Source organism: Rhinopithecus roxellana, chromosome 7 (genome assembly GCF_007565055.1).
Source record: "Rhinopithecus roxellana isolate Shanxi Qingling chromosome 7, ASM756505v1, whole genome shotgun sequence".
NCBI lineage: Eukaryota > Metazoa > Chordata > Mammalia > Primates > Cercopithecidae > Rhinopithecus > Rhinopithecus roxellana.
Genome location: NC_044555.1, coordinates 37,110,778 through 37,132,733, shown reverse-complemented (window position 1 = coordinate 37,132,733; position 21,956 = coordinate 37,110,778). Strand labels below are relative to the sequence as shown.

Here is a 21,956-nt window from a genome sequence, read left to right as displayed (position 1 = left end):
CTGGAGCAGGCTTCTGCCTGGAAATCCAGGCTTTTCCATACGCCCTCTAAAAATCTAGACAGAGGCTCTCAAGTCTTAACTTCTGCACTCAGTGTACCTGCAGGCTTACCTCCATGTGGAAACCATGAAGGCTTATGTCTTGGACTCTCTGAAGCAGCATCCTGAGCCCAATTTAACTATGTCTGGAACAGGAGACATTGGGATTCAGGGAGCAGTCTCCTGAGGCTGTGCAGTGCAGCAGGGTCCTCACCACAGCCCACTAAACCATTCTGTTATCCTAGGTCTCTGGGCTTGTAATGGGAGGAGCTACCATGAAGGTGTCTGAAATGCCTTTGAAATGATTTCCTCATTGTCTTGGCTATCAGCACTTGGCTTCCTTTCAGTTATGCAAATTTCTACCACCAGCTTAAATTCCTCCCCTGAAAATTGAGCTTTTTTTTTTTTTCCCCACATGGTCAGGCTGCCCATTTTTCAAAATGTTATGCTCTGCTTCCTTTAAAAATATGTTTCAGTTTTATGTCTTTTCTTTGCTCACATGTAAGAGCATAGACTGTTAGAAACAGCAAGGCAACATCTTGAATGCTTTGCTGCTTAGAAATCTCTTCCCCCAAACACCCTAAATCATCACTCTCAAATTAAAAGTTCCACAGATCATTAGGGCACAGTCACAATGGTGCCAGGTTCTTTGCTAGTGCATAATAAAGGTAACATTTGCTCCAGATCCCAATAAGCTCCTCATCTCTGAGACCTCATCAGTTTGGCTATCTGTGTCCATATCACCATCAGTAATTTGGTCACAACAATTTAACAAGTCTCTAGGAATTTCCAAATTTTCCCTCATCTTCCTTTCTTCTTCTGAGCCCTCCACACTCTTCCAACCTCTGCCTGTTACCGAATTCCAAAGCTGCTTCAACATTTTCAGATATCTTTGTAACAATGTCCCACTCCTCGTACCAATTTTTTGCATGAATCCATTCTTGCATTGCTATAAATAAATATTGGAGACTGGATAATTTATAAAGAAAAAAGACTTAATTGACTCACAGTTATGAAGGCTGTATAGGAAGCTTAGTGGCTACTGCTTCTTAGGAAGCCTCAGGAAACTCACAATCATGGTGGTTGGCAAAGGTGTAGCAGCACTTCACATGGTTGGAGAAGAACCGAGAGAGAGAAGTTGCTACACACTTTTAAAACAACCAGATCTCATGATAACTCACTCACTATCATGAGAACTGCAGTGAGGGGATGGTGCTAAACCATTCGCAAGAACACCACTTCCATGATCCAATCACTTCCCATCAGGGCCCACCTCCAACAATGGGGATTACAATTCATCATGAGATTTTGGTGAGGACACAGATCCAAACCATGTCACCCTTTATCTGTCACAGCTGGTAATGCTCTGAGTCTCACTAGAAGCCAACAAGTGTCAGTATCTCACCCAAGGCCCTTGATGTAGTACCTGGGTATCACTGCTGGTTATTCAGGGCCCAAGGGCTCTTCAGTTAGCAGGTGATAAATGCTGCCGGGATTGGGTCCTTTCCTTCAAGGCAGCAGATACTCTTATTTCCCAAGGTGTGTCTAGAAATATTGCTGGGGAGTTAGGCCCTGGAACGGGTGCCCCACAGCTGTGACAGTTGCATGTCTTCCTCTGTCTGAACTAGTTTCCAAGATGCAAGACAAAGTCCTCCCCATTCTTCTGTCTCCTCTCCTCAAGTGGAAGTGGTCTCTTGTGGAGCCATGAGCTGTGCAGCCTGGGGTTAGGGGATCAGTGATGCCAGCTCTCCTTTATCCTCCCCAGCTTGTGTCTCAGTAGGTTGTGTGCCCCTCAGCCCACTGTCTCTAGGCCTAATTCAGCACTAGGACTCACCAAAGAGTTGCAATTCTTATGGCTTAGACTGCCTTTCAAGTTTACTTGAAGACACAGAGTGCTGTAGCCATAGGTGGCGATGTTTGCAGGAACTCAAGTTTGTGCCACTAGGATTGGTGATTCCCCTCTGGCTAGGGCTGGTTTAAATGCTCCCTCTGTGGGAGGGTGTCAACTGAGTTTTTTCTGGTTTTCCTTTCTGTTTAAACAAAACAGCACTGAGTTTGGTGCCTCACAATTGCCGTGTTCTCCCTCCTCCAGCACCCAGAGATGCTCTCTGCATCATGCCTCCTCTGCCTGGGGTTGGGGAATGGTGGAGTCAGCGATTCAGGACTGTTTTTTTTTTTTTTTTTTTTTTTTTTTTTTCTATTGCTCCAGTGCCTCTTTCAGGGATACATAGTTAAAATTAGGTATTATGAGGGTTCACCTGATTTTTGGTTCTCATGAAGGTGTGTTTTCTGAGTAGACAGTTGTTAAATTGTTTTCCTTGTTGGGGCAACTATCAGTGGAACTTTCTATTTTACCATCTTGCTCGCCTCCACTCTCTCATTACTTATTTTGGACACTACATTCTGTCCCTCTTTTACATTAGTTGCATACAATAGCTCTGTCAATCTAGAAATTTAGATGCAGTAAGGGAAATATTCACCTATTGGTAGTAAGTGTTAGAATTTATTCACACTAGGAGGTTAATAAGAACATATGAAACTCCATGACTAATGTATATTGCACAAAAACTGAGCCACTAGACATTCAGATGCATTAACTTTTTTTTTTTTTTTTTTTTTTTTTTTTTTTTTTTTTTTTGAGACGGAGTCTCTCTCCGTCGCCGGGGCTGGAGTGCAGTGGCCGGATCTCAGCTCACTGCAAGCTCCGCCTCCCGGGTTTACGCCATTCTCCTGCCTCAGCCTCCCGTAGCTGGGACTACAGGCGCCCGCCACCTCGCCCGGCTAGTTTTTTGTATTTTTTAGTAGAGACGAGGTTTCACAGTGTTAGCCAGGATGCAGATGCATTAACTTTTATCCCACTCCTCACTATATATAATTTAATTTGGACAATTATTTTGTTAATTTAATGTTGCCTGTTTGGGGCCAGTTTATAAATAAGTATAAAAATCCATCTCTCTATTAAAACAGGAGTTGCTTTTCATCATGTTTTTTCCCCTTGCAGCATTGATTTTTTTTTTTTTTTTTTTTTTTTTTAGTGTTTCTATAATCAAATTGGGTATCAATTTACCAAGCTACTTGCCTGCTTGCCAATATATTTCTGTACTTTCTGTTCATTCTAATGCTTGTTTAGTAGGCATGCACTAGAAGCTACTCATTTGACAGATTGTGTTGTGTCTGTGTGGTGTGGATAAATGCAAAGATTATTGTGTTAATATTTCCCACATTATCTATTTTAGGCTTTTCTCAATAGAAATTCTCAAACAAGGGCAAAAGTAGCACAGCATAAGCAATTCTCTTAATGAAAATATACAATTTAGGGAAATAAACACATTCTGGAGTTGTTCTTTTTCAGTAAAATGAGAAGGAAAGGAAATGCTCACCCCAACTTCTTCATTAGCTTAAATGTTGGTTAAGTCATGAATTTTTCAATAATTCATGAAATAATTTACCAAGATAGATGTGTTTCACATTTTTAGATTTTCACTTTGCTCGCTAAAAATTTTAATGCTTTTGGATTGCTTTGTGATAAATGGTGAAACATCGAACATTAATCTATTGTGATTGTGAAAGTAATTTATAATGAAACTAACAAAAAGATCCTTTGTGTTTCTATAAAACAGAAGGTTAATTTTTTTAATGTTATATTCTTTTTTTTTTTTTTTTTTTTTTTGAGACGGAGTCTCGCTCTGTCACCCAGGCTGGAGTGCAGTGGCCAGATCTCAGCTCACTGCAAGCTCCGCCTCCCGGGCTCACGCCATTCTCCTGCCTCAGCCTCCCGAGTAGCTGGGACTACAGGCGCCGCCACCTCGCCCGGCTAGTTTTTTGTATTTTTAGTAGAGACGGGGTTTCACCGTGTTAGCCAGGATGGTCTCGATCTCCTGACCTCGTGATCAGCCCGTCTCGGCCTCCCAAAGTGCTGGGATTACAGGCTTGAGCCACCGCGCCCGGCTTTAATGTTATATTCTTAGATATGGTTAAAGTTTTGGTGATGTTATAGTCCTTGAGATTATTTCTTTCTGAAAGTTAAATACTTTTATCTATTATTTAAGTATATCATTCATAATAAAGAGAGATATAAGTAGTGATTGTTTAAAAACAGAAAAATCCAAGGACACTTTCTTGGAAGAGATTACTCAAGGCATTATCCTCAGGCTATGCCTTCACAGAAAGTTAAATTCTATCATTCAGCCATTGTTGGTTGAATTTGATCGATGCAGAGAGATAATAAGAAAATCTTGAGCTAAAAATAAGCACTCAAAGTGGAAGGACAAGAAGCATACTTTATTTTCTTGGATAATAGATTTGTGCCTATATCTGAATGCTTACCTCAATTTCAATTTTGTAAACTCAAGTTATATTAAAATGACAGAAAAAAATATACTTTCTTGGTCTGGGAATAAGCCACTGGATTAAAAAAAATAAATATATAGAGAAAGCATGCATCCTCTTACTATGTTGACTCCATTTCTCTTAGTATTTACCCTTATTTCAGATTCAAGCGTACCTTCTTGACAATTTCTGTGATTCTTTGTATTCAAGAAGACTCTATAAGGAACTTTTGCATAACTGTAAAAAGAACGGGGAATTAAGATAAAGATTGCGGAGAACAGACTTTTGGGAGTGTCATTAGCTAGACATGTTGACATTTGATTCAGTAATTTAATCCTCTGCAAAGGAGAACGAATCCAAAACGACAAACGGACTATATGTTTCTGGTATCTTAAAAAGTAACTTAACCTGTCTCCTGAAAGTTGTTGAGGGAGAAAAAAAGTCTTAAATAAAATGAAAAGAATGACTTCCATGATGGTATTAAAAAGGATTTAGTTGAACAGAGTTGATTTAAGATGCCCCTATGAACAACAGAAACTATTGATTTAAAACTCAGCAATAGTATCCCAATGCTGTATAAACATTTCTTATGTTTACCCCCAAATCATGAATTTTCAATGAGCCTAGCTTTTCTTGTTTCAATTTAAAAATGTGTTTATGTTTGAAATAAAGACGCATTCATTAAAAATGGATAGAAAATAAGTGACATCATAACAGAATATCTAATTGGAAGGGTGCCTTTTCTTGGTTAATGCATAAGTCAGCTAAGCATATATTTTTTATGCCAATTGAAATTTGTATGTGACTCTTCATGTTTTTGCACAAAATTTACAATGTTGTTACATCCCTTTACTCAAAACACTGAAGAATGTAGGAGATGAAAGTAGTTTCAGCAGAAAAACAAAACTGTGTACTATTGCACTGGGAATGTTGACATGCTTTTTTTTAAAAAAAAAAAAAAATGTATTTGCAGTAACCAAATTTGAGCTAATTTTTGTTTTTGTTTTGTTTTATTTTCCTTTGCTTCCCTTGCCTCCATTTTATCCTAAATCAGCGGAAATCCGAAGGGAAAGGGGCAGGAAAGGTAAGACTGCAAATTTCAAAGAAAATTGATTTTGAAATGTTGTGTTTATACTGTGTGAAGCTACAGTAGTTAGTCCATGGAGTTAAAACAGTAAGTACTTAGGATAACATATGTTATGGTTCTACTTTAAAAGAGTCAAGCTGAGCTGTTTTCACATTTTGTATCACACAGTTCTGGAAACAATTTTGAGTCTCATTTTATTTTATTTTCCCCCAATACTTTCTTTTCCCACGAAGCCAAAACAACATACTGTTGACAGCATCACTTTGTGAATGTTCTGATAATGCAGTTATTTTATGATAAATGCTAGCAATAAAAAAGGAACCATTTTAGTGTAATTCACATTTTAGCAGTGACAGCAGAAAGTTAGTGAATACAAATCATGATATTTGATAGGGTCACAGAGAAGAATTATATAACTAAACATGGTTAATCAGCAAAATGATGATCTCAGAGAAACTGGACTTTGGAATGTCATCCTTCAATGTGAAAATTTTGAGTTCTGCTCAAGTATAGGCTGGCGCAAAAGTAATTGTGGTTTTTGCCATTAAAAGTTACCGTAAAAATCACACTTACATTTGCACCAAGCTAATGTATATGAACAGTTCAGTCTTCTAGAAAAATTTGTGTTTCTATTGTTAAACAAATAAACTATCTCATACATATTGTTAAATAACTTCACTAGTTAAACTGCACTACCACTAAAAATAAAGTTTTCCAGTTGTTTATTAACATTTCTTTCCTAGCATTTATGCCTTCATTTCTTACTATGTTTTAAAGTTTAAATAAATGTATTTATCTTAAATTTCTGATGGAAGACATTTTGGATATTAAATTCAGTAAGCCTTAAATGCTATCCATATTAGGCACCAGAATCTTATCTTTGCTGCTGCTAGGTTATATATATATAAATTTTAAAGATAAATTATCTTATTCTAGCTTAAGAGACTAAACTTTATGTTTGAAAAAGCACTTGCCAGAGAATGGTCTAAGCTATGCCGGAAAGTAATCTGTTCACCTTGGATGTCTTTATCAAGTGTGAGAATTAATGGAAAATGGAGTTTGAATACAATGCCAAAAGGGATTTTCATTAATGTTTGAGAGATAAACTAAACTAACAGCATCAGAGAGTTGTAAATCAATATATCTTTCGGAGTGCTTTCAAATGCCTATCTGAATCACACTGAGTATCAGTGTGGCCTTGGAGTGATGAAGTTTTGAAAGTCAGCTCCTCCCAGAAGACAAAAGTTCATAGACAAGATCTCCAATTAAAAGGAGGGAAGCAAGGGTAGTAAAATGTCACTGGCTGCTACTATATATGGTGTGATTATATGTGTGTGTGTATATGTGTGTATAAAATATGCATATATATATTACATTATGTGTATATTTAGAGAAAGCGAGAAAGAATGAAAGAGAGAGAAGGTCTACAGATTTTGGGATTTTGTGTTCTAACATTCTTAACCATTCTGGTGAATTTGGAAATGAACTTGTGGCTCAGTTAGTTCAACACTGAAATTTTGAAGAAGATTAATGTTGGAAATATTTTTCTAGCTTAGTGAATGTAAATAAGGGCATGTCTTTGTTTTAAAAGTTAGGATCTTGCATATGGAAGTCTGGGATGAACCCATGTTCCAGGTCAAGAAACTCCTAAGTCATGACATTTCAATATAAAACACTTTAATATGTAAATAATTATTATAAGGACCAATGGAAAAAGAGGTTCTTAGTGAAGGACTTTTTTTTTTTTTTTTTTTTTTTGTCAAATAAAACAAATCTGGACAGACATAGAGAGAGACTTTGTTCAGAAGAAAGAATACTGCAATAGGGAGAAGGTTATGACTTTAAAAATCTGCAAGGATCTCAAAATTCAATAGAAAAGGCTTTTCTTTATAAGGTCAAGAAGGGCAAGCAAGCAGAGATAAGCAGAATCTTTTTTGGAGGTAGGGCATGGGGTCTCGCTCTGTTGCTCAGGCTGGAGTGCAATGGCACGATGGATCACAGCTCACTGCAACTTTGAACTCCCGGGCTCAACTATTCCTCCCACCCCATCTCCCAAAGTGCTGGGATTACCTGTGTGAACCATCGCACCTGGCCAATAAGCAGAATCTTTAAAGAGGAAGCTGGACCAACAAGAGAGTGGGCTCCAAAGTGTCTGTTGTTATCTGATTTCCTGAGAAGCTAATGGTTGGGACATATTCCACTTTTTTTAGTGGTTGCTCAGGTTTGGTGTCAAGCCAAGCTCACGGGCATGTGGGAAAGCGAAAAACCTGACAAAATTTGGGTAAAAACAAAGCAGAGGGTTGAAAATGGGCAACTGTGAAAGTTTATTATTTTTTTCAGTAGCTTTTTTAATAATAAAGTAGGCATAATAAAAAAAAAAACATACAAATCTGCTTACTCTGTTCCAAGGACTCTATGTATGTGCATGTGTGTATACATATACATATGTGTGTGTATGTATATAGGAATGCATACATATATATAGGAATGTGTATACACACATATATATATACAGTTAATCTTCACAATAATCCTATAGGTTATTTTACAAATGAGGAATGGTGATATATTGAGCTCAAGTGGCTCGCCTAAGGTTACAGAGCTCACAAGTAGAAAAACCAGGGTTTGAACTCAGGCAATCTGTCTCCAGAAATTCTCTCTTTAAAAAGATAACTTGGAATCGTAAAATAAATAATCCCTTTATTTTAAAATAGTGTTTTTATTGTGTTTTAGTAGTAACATTTAATATATTTAACATTATAAAGGCGCTAAAGATGTTTCTGGAATAGTAATTTTTAAAAAGTTATTTCCGTCAACTACAATAATGCTACAGACCCATCATTAACTCATTTTTACTAGTCTATATACATTCCATACATTACCTAATATAATACAGTTAACATATACTATGGAGATTAGGTCTGTACTCTGGTGTCCTTTATTTTTGGTTCATTGCATTGATGTATACCTTTTGAAGGGTATTTTGGATATTAAATTCAAGAAGCTATAAACTTTAAATATATTAAGTGTCAGAATATTCATTAACTTGGGATTTATTGCAAATGTTTCTATAAAAAGTTAAATTAATTTCTTGAACTCCTGAACTTCACCTTTTTAGTCTTTTTATGAATTATAAAATACAGCTTTTATGTTCAGTTTAATTCAGAGTATGAGAAAGTATAAGGTTCTTGCATTTGTAAAAAACTAAGGCAGCACATTATCTTAGCTAAGAATGAAGTATCTAGATGAATTCTTTATCTTTTAGAGTCTAAAACATCAAAGAAGAAGATAATTTCTCAATGATTTCTCTAGATTTAAGTGTAAATGACTTCAAAGTACTCACTAAATAGGACCTATATTTGGATTTCAAATCAGAGGTTTAAGTTACAAAGATAGACACTTTTCCTACCCCCTCCTAAAAGATTATGTTATATTTCATAGATAAGCTAGTGGTAATTACAGCAGAAAAAAAGCAAATGCCACATGCCATAGTTCATTCATTCTTTAACCAGTTGGTATCCATGTGGCTAATTACTAATTAGGAGGAAAAACAGATTTCAACACATGGCCACCTGTGATTGAATAGTGTAAGCAGTACTTATTTTCTTTTTCTTTTTTTTTTTTTTTTTGAGATGAAGTCTTGCTCTTGACCCCAGGCTGGAGTGCAATGGCACGATCTTGGCTCACTGCAACCTCTACCTCCCAGGTTCAAGCGTTTCTCCTGTCTCAGCCTCCTGAGTAACTGGGATTACAGGCGCCTGCCACCACGCCTGGCTAGTTTTTGTATTTTTAATAGGGACGAGGTTTCACCATGTTGGTCAAGCTGGTCTCGAACTCCTGACCTCAAGTGATCTGCCCTCCTAGGCCTCCCAAAGTGCTGCGATTGCAGGCATGAGGCACCGAGCCTGGCCTACTTGTTTTCAACTAAAAAAAGAATTATAATTTTTTGAACCTTGTTAATAGTTTTTAAAATTTCCTTGCGTGAATACAAACTGGTCTTTTTATTCAACCTACCAGCTTTCTCTTATTTAACATTAACCTGAACATTTCCATGTAGACATTTTTTTCAAGATCCCTTCCCAGTTTGGCTTAGCCTGAGACTAAATTGCCTTTAGGGTTTCCACAAATGGCCAGTCTTGTTAAAGAGAATGTTCACCAAAGTGCTAAACTGAATATGGCAGAAACAGAACTGACTGAGATTCTCCAAGGAGTATATTTCTGATTTCTTTATATCTGCCTGAGGTAAATTAAAAAGCGGATTCTTTTAGGCTCGCATAATGGATAACAGAAAGAGTAGCTATAGTAACAAAGCAAGTAAAAGCAATTCTGGCCATTCTCTGTCATTGGCCAGATTACTGGCATTTGTGTAGTCATTTGCTCCAAGGCTACATGAAGACGAGGGGGCCAATGAAAATGTTTGATCCAACATATATTAAAATACCCATTTTGCTGGTGTCTCCAAGGTATTTCTTCATCTGCTGTTTTGTGCAATAGTATGGACATGTTTGGAGGTTCCTGCTTCAGAAATTCTCCTAAAAGCATAATTTAGAATTTTGAATGCAGAATGGCACTATCTTAGCTCATTTTCTGTTGCTATCACAGAATACCACAGACTGTGTAATTTATAAAACAAGAAATGTATTTCTTACAGTTCTGGAGGCTGGGAAGTCCAATATCTAGGTACCAGCATCTGCTGAGGACCTTCTTGTTGCATCATAACATGGTGGAAGGCATCACATGGTGTGAAGGCAAGCGTGTGTGTATCAGCTTAGGTGTCTCTGGTACTTATAAAGCTACTAATCCCAGCATTGGGGCCCTACCCTAATGACTTTATCTAATTCTAATGCCCCCCAAAGGCCCCACCTTCCATCAATGTATGGATTTGGAGATTACATTTCTAACACATAAAATTTGGGGGACATATCCAAACCATAGCAGTAACATTGAGATTTTTTTCAGTTATCTAAATAAAACAAATTCTAATGGCATGTATCTGAAGAGATACATTCTCATATCTTATTTTAGAGAAGGATTATTTTCCTACTTTACTATTTGGAGTATTATGATCTAGCAAATGCATGAGGCTAAATCTGCACGATTATAAATACTATTTCTTTTGTTTCTTTTGCCAGTTTTCCATATTAAACATTCAGTTTAGTGTTATTAGTTTTTTGTTCTTGTTGTTTTGTTTTTTTAAGACAGAGTCTCACTCTGTCACCAAGCTGGAGTAGAGTGGTGCGATTTCAGCTCCCTGCAGCCTCTGCCTCTCTGGTTCAAGCAATTCTCCTGTCTCAGCCTCCCGAGTAGCTGGGATTACAGATATGTGCCATCATGCCCAACTATCTTTTTGTATTTTTTAGTAGAGATGGGGTTTTACCATGTTGACCAGCCTGGGTGTCATTAGTATTATGAAAAAATAAATCACACTAAGAGCTCTAATTTAGCATTATCACCTAAGGAAACTAATTTCCCTTTATCCTACATATGTTCTATAGATATGCACTTCTAGGGACATTGTACTTCAGGTACACTGTGAGGCCTTTTGTAGGGTCTTAACAGCTTCTTGCTTTGGAATAGATTATTTATTTAACTCAATGGTAATGACTGAAAATTTGGTCAGTAGCAAAAAATGTCAGATAATGTAAAGGACACTTTGATCTTTTGGGATTCCCCATCTATGCTAGTTTCATGCTTGTTCAAGACTTATACTTACTGGCCAGGCACAGTGGCCGAAAAGACCAGTCTGGCCAACCTCGTCTCTACTAAAAATACAACCTGGCATTCAGTGTTACAACTGTTAATGTAGCCATCACCACAGGTGAATATCAGGTTTGTTTTACATCTTTGTATACTACATTTCTCTATTCTGTGATTCTTACATGTACATATGTACATTCCCTGGATCTTATATTCATGTGATTTCAAGGTCTCCATAATTTTGAACATAGCCCTCCCTTTTTAAGATCACAAGTTTATTAACTGCTTTATATCATCCTGTCTGGTTAGCTTGAGCTTTCCATTCAGTAGGTTCTCCAATTACTCAGTCCCTCTCCATTTTATCCACTTGATAAAATTCCTTCCTGGTTATATTCATCTCTCCGTCTCATCATTGTTATCCTTGGTTTCTCTGTTTGGAGTTCCAGTTTCCAGCTGTAGATTACCCTTGCAGAATGTATTATCCATAGCCACTGAGCGCATTTAGGTAAAAAAATTAAAAAAAACAAAAAAATTATACTGAAGGTTTAGCTTACTACACGTTAATAGCACTAAGTTTCAGTTGGGATCTAGCTATTGTTCTGAAATTTTTTTTTTTTTTTTTTTTTGAGATGGAGTCTCGCTCTGTCACCCGGGCTGGAGTGCAGTGGCCGGATCTCAGCTCACTGCAAGCTCCGCCTCCCGGGTTTACGCCATTCTCCTGCCTCAGCCTCCCGAGTAGCTGGGACTACAGGCGCCCGCCACCGCGCCTGGCTAGATTTTTGTATTTTTTTAGTAGAGATGGGGTTTCACCATGTTAGCCAGGATGGTCTCGATCTCCTGACCTCGTGATCCGCCCGTCTCGGCCTCCCAAAGTGCTGGGATTACAGGCTTGAGCCACCACGCCCCGCCCTGAAATATTTTTATTTTCCTCTCATTACCTTTCTATCCCATGCTTTGAATGACTTTCCCAACCTTTTCAACTATTTTTTAATTTCTTTCACAATTTCCAAGGCTGAATTACCAGCAGATTACTTTAAATCCTACTATCCTAAGATAGAAACAATTTTTGTAACCTCAATATATTTCTGAGTTCCTTTCTAGCCTCTCATTTATTCCCTCTGAAATCTTGAAATATCTAGCTCTTTAGTCCCTTCCTAAATGCCACTGCCCTTTCATATTTAAAAATATGTAAAAGTCATTTGTTAATAAAAAAATATATAAAATAAAAAGACCTCCCCTTAAGTCAGCTACCCTTGCTAGATATTGATGTAATTCACTACTAAATTGACGGGCTCATCTCCCCCCTACTAACTACATTTTCTCACCACATATTCCTTGCTATAATTAATTACATTCCCCTCCTGATTAAAGTAGAACCCTTTTATAATTTGGGCAAGATTTTCTGCTTCCTACATCCCAGACTTTCTGTTACATTTGATATTTTAACCACTGCTTTTCTCTCGATTTTTCTGGAAATTTTTCTTCCATAAAACCTTCTGTGATCTCTTTTACTCATTTGTATACGTAAATATAATATTCACATCTAGATTATAACTTCATGTTCATTAAGTACGTATTTCCTCTGTATCTGTCAATTCCTAGCTTTTTTTTTTTTTTTTTTTTTTTTTTTTTTTTTGGCATTTGCTCTGTTCCCTGGCTGGAGTTCAACGGTGCCATCTTGGCTCACTGTAACCTCCACCTCCCAGACTTGAGTGATTTTCTTGCCTCAGCCTCCTGTTCCGAGTAGCTGGGATTACAGGTGCCCACCACCAAGCCTGGCTAATTTTTTGTATTTTTAGTAGAGACGAGATTTTACCCTGTTGGCCAGGCTGGCCTCGAACTCCTGACCTCAAGTGATCCGCCCTCCTCAGCCTCCCAAAGCGCTGGGATTACAGGTGTGAGCCACCACACCCGGCCAAGCCACAGGACGTTCTTAACATATCAGCCCTCCACTCAGAGTTCCCTTCATTGGTCACCAATTTGTAAACCAAAAAGTATCTGAAACACGTCTCAATCAATGTAGAAGTTTATTTTGCCAATGTGAAGGACATGCCTAGGAGGGAGGTCTGTGCTTTTCTTCAAAGATGATTCTGAAGGATTTGATATTTAAAGGCGAAGAACTGGCTGGAGGGGAAAGAGGGAGGGTACGGTAACATTATGGAATCCACATATTGTAAGCAGAAGGAACAAGTAGGGGAAAAGTCAATTATATATTATTCTCAAACTCAGTAAATTAGCACTTTACCTAAGATAAGGTGAACATAGAGTAGCTACCTGTGGAGCTATTTAACCTTTTATTTGTAGCTATCTGCTGAGGAACAAAAGGAAAGGCAGGTTCTTGCATGACTCAGCTTTGAGCTTAATTTTTTCCTTTTGGCATAGTGAATTGGGGTCCCATGTTTTTATTTTCTATTCCCAGAAGATAATCCAGAGAAATGAGTAAATCCCTAGAGTAGATCTCAAAGAGTTGTTATAAACTTCAGGCTTTTCTACCACGATTCTCTGAAGCAAAGAAAGAAGGGTGTGGGGAAAGGTCCAGTTAAGATGAGATAGCCGGAAAAAACACCATGAAACAAAGGTAATGTTTGTTGTGCAGATTTAAGTCAATGCCTTCTTCATTGATTAAGAATCTCTAGGAATTCAGTTATCTTTTTCTTCCTGGTGCAAGGAGGGAACACCCTTACAAATGGAAATTTCCTTTATAACTGTAAATGTCTTTTACAAAAGGGTAACTTCTTAGAAATTCTCCTGTCTGCAGTTTCTCAAAATGACAGCTCTAAATAAATCTTTGTGTCAATGAGGCATATTTTGAGGTAACATATTGTTAACAGTGCAGGATGTTCAGGTTCTTGGCGTCTTGAACAAAGAATTGCAAAAAAGGCACAAACAAAGCAAGAAAGAGACGAAGGGGTTTAGTGAAAATGAAAATACACTCCATAGTGTGGGAGTGGGCCTGAGCATAGGGGCTCAAACGTCCCGTTACAGAATTTTTGGGGAGTTTAAGTACCCCCAAGATAACTCCATTAGTTCCTTGGGGCATGCCCTAATGTAAATTGAGAGGATGAAGTAAGTTATTAAGTCATTTACTTGACCTACACCCTATGGAGAGAATATTTCCTGTCATAGATGAAGTGTGAATCAGCCTTATGTTCCCTGATTCCAGACCCTATTTTCCTTCTTCAATATTCTTGTCTCTTACAGTCATATTCTGGCGTGGAATATCTTGAACCTCATCACCATGCTCTTTTGCAAAGATGCTGGCTTTCCATAATGTTTTTATATCCATAATTGTGTAAGCTTTATTGTAATTAAAATACTAGAATTTTAATTGAGTCTTTCAAGCATGAAGAACTCTTTATTATCCTAAGGACAATTTATTTCATAGATGTCCCTTAAGGATTATGATTTAAAGACTTGAACAACTATTTATTAATGTCCAGATAAATAGTATCAGTAGATCAGACTCATGGAGGTGGATGAAATTTGACAATACATGATGATATTGAGTCAAATATCTTTTCTGGTTTTATGACAAAGGATCTGGATGTAAAAGTGGATGGAAAAGTATCTCGACATAAAATATAAATGGAGTCCTTAGTAGTAGTGACTTAGATGTCTGCCTTTTTTATCAAGGGCATTTATATTGGAAAGTTAAGAAATTTTCTTCTGAAGATATGTTTCTCCAATAGAGTTAGCTGGGGTTGCTGTGTCAGATATTGAGCCATTTATGAAAAAGAACTCTGATTTATAAATCTCATATTTTGTAACCACTAAGTTAGATATATTATTTTTGGCATATTTTGTTGTGTTCATTTACTTCTCATGTATTTGTTCGTCATTATACATTTAACATTTAAGCTGGACAAATCTCCTACTTAACTCACAGGGATCTCACAGGGAAGTCTCTGGCAATTAATTATCAGGTGGCATTTCACCAAAGGATTTTAAATATACTAGTCGACTGCCTAGCTCATTCCTTGAGGATCACTGTCAAACTAATCTTCCTCATTTATTTGAAAATTTTTTTATTGCTTAAAAGAAATTTCCAGAATTAATTTTTATGCTTTAAATTAGAGACATTAAAGTGGTAAATTCTGCAGTCTAATGTTGGGATATAGAGAATTAATAATTCAACAAGTCTTATAGGTTCCTGTAGCTTTTGTCTAACAAACCACTTGAAGCCTAGTAAATATTTAATGAATATGTGTTGTCATTTATTTAACAAACATATGTGGAATGGTTTCTATGTGTCAAACCCAGTGCTTGGTGATGAAGATATCTACAGGAATTGAAGTGGCACTTTGACATCAAGGACCGCATTGTCTAGAAAGAAAAAGAGGTTGTTAACTAAAAATTCCATTTGATACAATTAGCTTAATTTCCTATAATAACCTATTATATAATATTCTTCTTGAGTAAAACTAAATTCCACTTACATATACTTAGATTCTCCAACTGGCTTACTCTTTTAGGGGTAAGAGCTTCCATAAATTCACTAACCTTTGTTTAAGATATATTAATGTCTTGTTTATGCTTGTGTTTTGGAGCATTTATGTTCTGGTGGTCTCACTATAGTTTTTTTTTGTTTTGAGATGGAGTTGCACTCTTGTTGTTCAGGCTGGAGTACAATGGTACGATCTCAGGTCACTGCAACACCTGCCTCCTGGCTTCAAGCGAGTCTCCTGCCTCAGCCTCCAGAGTAGCTGGGATTACAGGCTTGTGCCACCACTCCTGGCTAATTTTGTGTTTTTAGTAGAGACAGGGTTTCTCCATGTTGGTCAGGCTGGTCTCGAACTCCTGACCTCAGGTGATCTGCCCACCTCAACCTCCCAAAGTGCTGGGATTACAGGCATGAGCCACCGTGCCTGGCCTCTTTTTAGCTTTTTCAGTCATATAAGCCATTGCATTTTTATTCTGTTCAAATAGCATTCTCCTCCCCATTATATTTGATTCCTTTTAGCCTAGTATATTTATCAGACACACTTTAACAGCTTGTTTTACTATTCATGAATAAAACCTATTGTCGTCCAAATATACTTTAAACATTGATTTAAGAGTTGGGTTTTCTTCTTGAAGTGCATAATGTTTCAAACGATGCATCTCTTTACTAACAAGACAGGTTACCCTGTTTATTTTCCTGAAAATAAATGTGTAGTGGAGTAAATCACAAACACTTCCTTAGTATTATCCATAGTCAGCACTGAATGCAATTTTGTAAATCTCTAGTATTAAAGGAACTGTCTCAGATCTGTTTCATATTTTGTAATAAAGGTGATTTCTGGGAATTGTTTGTTGCATAACTTCAGAATAGTTTTGTATCATTGTCAACGATAAGTTATTATCTTTGTAATACTTATATAAAGTTGTTTGGGCATTACATTGATTTAACACATTATTCTTCAGGTTAGCCATAACATTATAGGAGGTATTACAAAACAGGAAATCCTATTAGAAATCTGAGAAAAGAAGCTACCTGCAATAGAAAAAAAATTCAAAATTCATGGCAGAAACCATAATGTTAAACTTTTTAAACAAAAGCTTCTGTTAACTTTTACTTACCAATATATTTAACTTTTACTTGGGAATATATTACTTGGCCTGTGTATTAGTGGGTATGTATTTGGCAATATATGAATGGTTTTTGCCTAGCGTATTTTTCACGTTTTTAAAGGTCCAAAATATTGATATTTCAATGTAATTAACTACAGATCTTATAGATTTAGGATAAATAAAAAGCCATTGTTACTTTTTATTAGGTGAATTTCTCCTATACAGTCATGTGCCACATAATGAGTTTTGGTCAATGATGGACCACTTATACAATGGGTTGTCCCATAAGATTATAATATTATATTTTTACTGTACCTTTTCAAGTTTTAGATATGTTTAGATCCACAAATAGTTACCATTGTGTTACAATTGTGTGCAGTATTCAGTATAGAAACATGCTAACATGCTGTATAGGTTTGTAGACTAAAAGCAATAGGTTACACCATATACACGTACACATGAAAACATGGACAAAAGCACACACGCAAACATACACAGTCTAGGTGTGTAGTAGGCTACATCATTTCAGTTTGTGTAAGTATACTCTGTGGTTTTTGCACAATGAAGACATCGCCTAATGATGCATTTCTTAGAATGTATCTCCGTTGTTGGCCAGGAGTGGTGACTCACTGTTGTAATCCCTGCACTTTGGGAAGCCGAGGTGGGTGAATCATGAGATCAGGAGTTTGAGACCAGCCTGCCCAACATGGTGCAAACCCGTCTCTATTAAAATACAAAAATTAGCCGAGCATGGTAGTGCCCACCTGTAATCCCAGCTACTCAGGAGGCTGTGGCAGAGATTGCAGTGAGCCAAGATTGTGCCACTGCACTCCAACCTGGGCAATAAGAGTGAGACTCCATCTCAAATAAATAAATAATATAATATATCTCCATCGTTAACTGACATATGAGCATACTTTATTGTCCAGTTATGACTCTTTCACATTCAGTTAAACTGGAGAATTATGTCCCAAATTAAATGAGATACGAACATGCAATGCTATAGAACTAAATAAAAACTAGGTAGAAAACGAGGAAACAATTGAGTGACTTTGAACAACCAAATCCTTTGAAGCATAATGTAACTAATCTAATATAATTTTAAAAATTGACATTAGTAAACTGGGGAGAAAACTTTACCATTTACAGTAGAAAATGTGGGGAAAACTTGAAAGCTAGTCTACTATCAATGCCAAAATAAATCAATGAGATAGGAAAAATAAAAATTGTTTTCAGCAAATGAATCAAGGAACTGCTAAAGTATATGGTAAAGTTCAAAATGAGTTCCCTCTACAGTATTCTAAGCAGAAGCATCTGTGTTCCAACTAGCTGAATCTTAAGTCTTTTAGTGGTGGTGATGGTACTTGAGTGGTGATAAGTGAATGAGGGCCCTTTGTGAACTGCAGTCATTAAACTAAACTGACTACCATCCTCGCAGCACTTTTCTGGGCATCATCATCCAGCTACTTATCTCCACAGCAACTTAACCCCCTTTTCATTTCTGAACCAAAGGTCATATTGAATCATTTTTCTTATTCTACATTTCAGATTTGTCCTTCTGATAAACACACATACACATGCATACATACACAAAAGTACACCGGGAAACATATACAGACAACTACTATTTTCATAAAGGCAAGTATTTAGAAAGCTGCATCTCTATTTCTAGCTGACTTTAATTTATGTGTGTTCATATACATGCATTGGGGAAAAATTGCCAGTTAAAAAGGAAACTGAAAGCATTCCCAGGCAGTTGACACACGATTAGGGTATGTAATGTGGATTATCATTACTAAGTTTGATCTGGAAATATGATTAATAGAACTAGTCAGTATGAAACAAGAACAGATAGCAATGTAGTTTAGTGATATACAATGCATAGGAAGAATTAAGATCAATTAAACTTAAGAGTCCTAAACTATGAGATATGGAGCTATAATCTCCAGAAATTGGGTTTTATGCTTTCCTTGTCACACGGCTTCCTTCAATTAGAGCCCAAACTGAGGACAGGTGAATTGTGGATGTTGACATACTAATAGTCTCATATTTGCAACTCATCTGGATTCTGTATAATGGCTTCATTCCCTTCTTAGACTAATTTGGTAGCAGAATAAGAACTACTCTGCTGTCTCTAAAACACATTATGGTATATGACAAAACATTCATTCATTCATTCATTCATTCATTCATTCATTCATTCATTCAACAAACTTTTACGGAAGGCCCACTGTGTTTCAGCAACTGAGATATACGTTCAGATTTAGACCTTATTCTAAGATAAGTTGTGACATATACATTCAGATATAGGCATTATTCAAGTCACTTAAACTTTTTAGACCTGAATTACTATGAGGAAAATAAAGAAGATAAAGAAGAATGAGAAAGATGAGAATAACAAGAAGAGGAGCAGAGGAGGGAGGAGAAGGAGGAAAAGCAAAAGAGTGAAAATAAGGAGAAGGAGAGAAAAGGGAGTGGGGGAATAAGATGTTCCAAAATAATGTTTTGGAGTTATGTAATTCCACAGGAGCTGTCTAGAAAATAATTATCTAAAAATAGCTAATAAATTACTAAGTTAGCTATTTATTTTTTACCTTGAAGTTCAAATTTTATAGTGTTCATCTTAAAGATTTTTTCTTAAATATGGATAAAAAATACAAAACATACAGGATTTTAACCCTCACATTGTTAATGTCTTCCAAAAATAATACCCTAGTTCAATCTTTGAAAAAGATTTAAAAAAGAATTTTAAATTATAGAATTTAATATATTTTGCAGGACTGAAAGATAAAATGATTCAGTTCATTGCAAAGCCTATATCATTCAGCTATCTGACATTGAGGGTGGACTACTGTATGTATGATGAAGTTAAGAACAGTATGCCACAACTATAATAAAACGATATGCTCTGTTAAGCTCTTTGCAATGAAATATGCTAAAATAAAATAGTATTTATGCTTTTTAGGTCAATGCTGGATATTTATGAGCTAGATGGTTTAGTAGATAGCAGGTCAGTTTTGTTATCAAATCTGAACACAACTTCACTACCAACAAACATACTTTGACCACAGTGAATAACTAGAATTGAAATCTTCCCTAGAGTATATTAGTTCCAGTATTTCTGCTGGGAAGGTATGGGTAGATTGCGATCATTTTTCATTATTGGGAGACACTGAATGCTATTTCCTGTCATGCTAAAGTTGTGGCTCTATTCCACAAAATTTAAAAAGACACACAAAATTAGTCATAGCTTCTTGATATTAGAAAAATCAGAGTCATGGAAACATTTGTATCTCTATCTATCTATGGATCTATTATTGCTCAAATTTACTGAGCTCATGTCAAGTGTGAAGAAGTATGTGAAGATGGGATTTAAAGACTCAATATAATTCTATAGCCACCTCTCCTAAGCAAAAAAAAAAAAAAAAAAAAAAAATTAAATTGACAGAATCCAGATAAAGCAACAAACATTTCCAGATCACTATGTGATCATTCTAATTAGGATTAATCATTTTAGCAACACCTATGGCAATACTTAGTACCATATAAAAATAGATATTTTAAACTGAATAGATTACTCAAGTTATGCTGTATTGAGTTGTACAGAAAAAATTATTAATTTTCTTGCCCTTTTCTTTCTTGTTGGTAAGAAAAGCTATGTTAATAAGGATTCACTTAGAGTTTTTATAGAAGTGATCTTCTTTTAATATTGCTCCTAAGTCTCTAGTCATTTGAGTGTACAGTGTTGCAGTGTGATTAAAGCAGAATGCACTGAACTTCTATGGATGCCTTTTCGCTATCACAATGGAATGTTTTCTTTTAATCCAGCTTTCATTTTATGCCTAATATTGGTGAGTCGGTGATTTAGTGAGGGCTTTATTTCATTTTATTTTTGCTACTTACAACTATGTTTAGGTTTCTAATGTCTGATTTTCTCCATAAGTCCACATCAAGTTCTACAAATCATATGATTTTCTAACACCAAGGGATGAGTACTTTTCATGATCTGATGGACAATTTTGCATATAGTGCCATATAAATTGCTATATTATCACATAAAATGTCCAGTGTGTCTAAGCATATTTATTCCATTCACTCACTTTTCGCTAGCTATAGAGGCTCATATAAATTATTTTATTTGAGGTGTATATCTTGGACTCATTAGATTAAATTTTTTCTTACATGAAATTCAGTATGGAATGAAGATAGACATATTTCTCTTACTTTACTGTCCTTATTTTTTTTTTTTTTTTTTTTTTTTTTTTTTTTTTTTTTTTTTTTTTTTTTTTTTTTTTGAGACGGAGTCTCGCCCTGTCGCCCAGGCTGGAGTCTGGAGTGCAGTGGCCGGATCTCAGCTCACTGCAAGCTCCGCCCCCCGGGTTCCCGCCATTCTCCTGCCTCAGCCTCCCGAGTAGCTGGGACTATAGGCGCCCGCCACCGCGCCCGGCTAGTTTTTTGTATTTTTTTAGTAGAGATGGGGTTTCACCGTGTTAGCCAGGATGGTCTCGATCTCCTGACCTCGTGATCCGCCCGTCTCGGCCTCCCAAAGTGCTGGGATTACAGGCTTGAGCCACCGCGCCCGGCCTGTCCTTATTTTTTCTTGATGAACTTTAAGCAGTGTTCATTAATGGACTTCAAACTTCTCATTTTGGACAAACTTTCTTTTTTCTTAGCAGACAAAATTATCCAGGTTTCTTTTAGCATGTTCACAATTTCAGATTTGATACAATTACAGACTGAACTTGCCTTATAAACTGATTGTTATAGCTAATTTTTCCTAATAAAATTCAAATTAAGACAGCACATGTGAATTCTATTTAGAGTTCTATTGATAATCAATGTAGCCAGTCACTGCCAACATAAATCAACCTACATATGTAAATTTAGAGACCAATATAAAATATTCTTATCATTCTTTACTACACTTTGGAGAAACTTAGTCATTAATGTTAATTGCTATAATGGTTCATATTTATTCCTGCTAGTTCTAAAGTTCTGCTTCCTAATTACACTATTATAAAGATAAAAAATTCAAAGCAACATGTATAGAACAGAATGTGTGTAGGACTGTGTCCAGTTATTAGACATTGTAAATTACCATTTGCTTTTTAAGCAATTAAATATTTTAATTAAAACAAGTTGTGTTTATACCTGCTGTAAAGTTTCTTCCATTATATTTTACTAGACTAAAAAACAAAACAATATATTTTAATCCACTGTTAATCATCAGGATTTAAGATAGTTCTGAGAAAGGGGG

The 21,956-nt window shown here is 36.2% G+C and overlaps 1 protein-coding gene across 1 annotated transcript in view; it reads left to right on the top strand.

Moving 5' to 3' along the window:
• PCDH11X (protocadherin 11 X-linked) overlaps positions 1-21,956 on the top strand; it is a 590,430-nt gene that overhangs the window by 464,741 nt on the left and 103,733 nt on the right. The window contains exon 7 of the mRNA XM_030933938.1: positions 5,420-5,449. Within this exon, the coding sequence (XP_030789798.1) occupies positions 5,420-5,449 (30 nt within the window). The remainder of the gene's footprint in view (positions 1-5,419; positions 5,450-21,956) is intronic.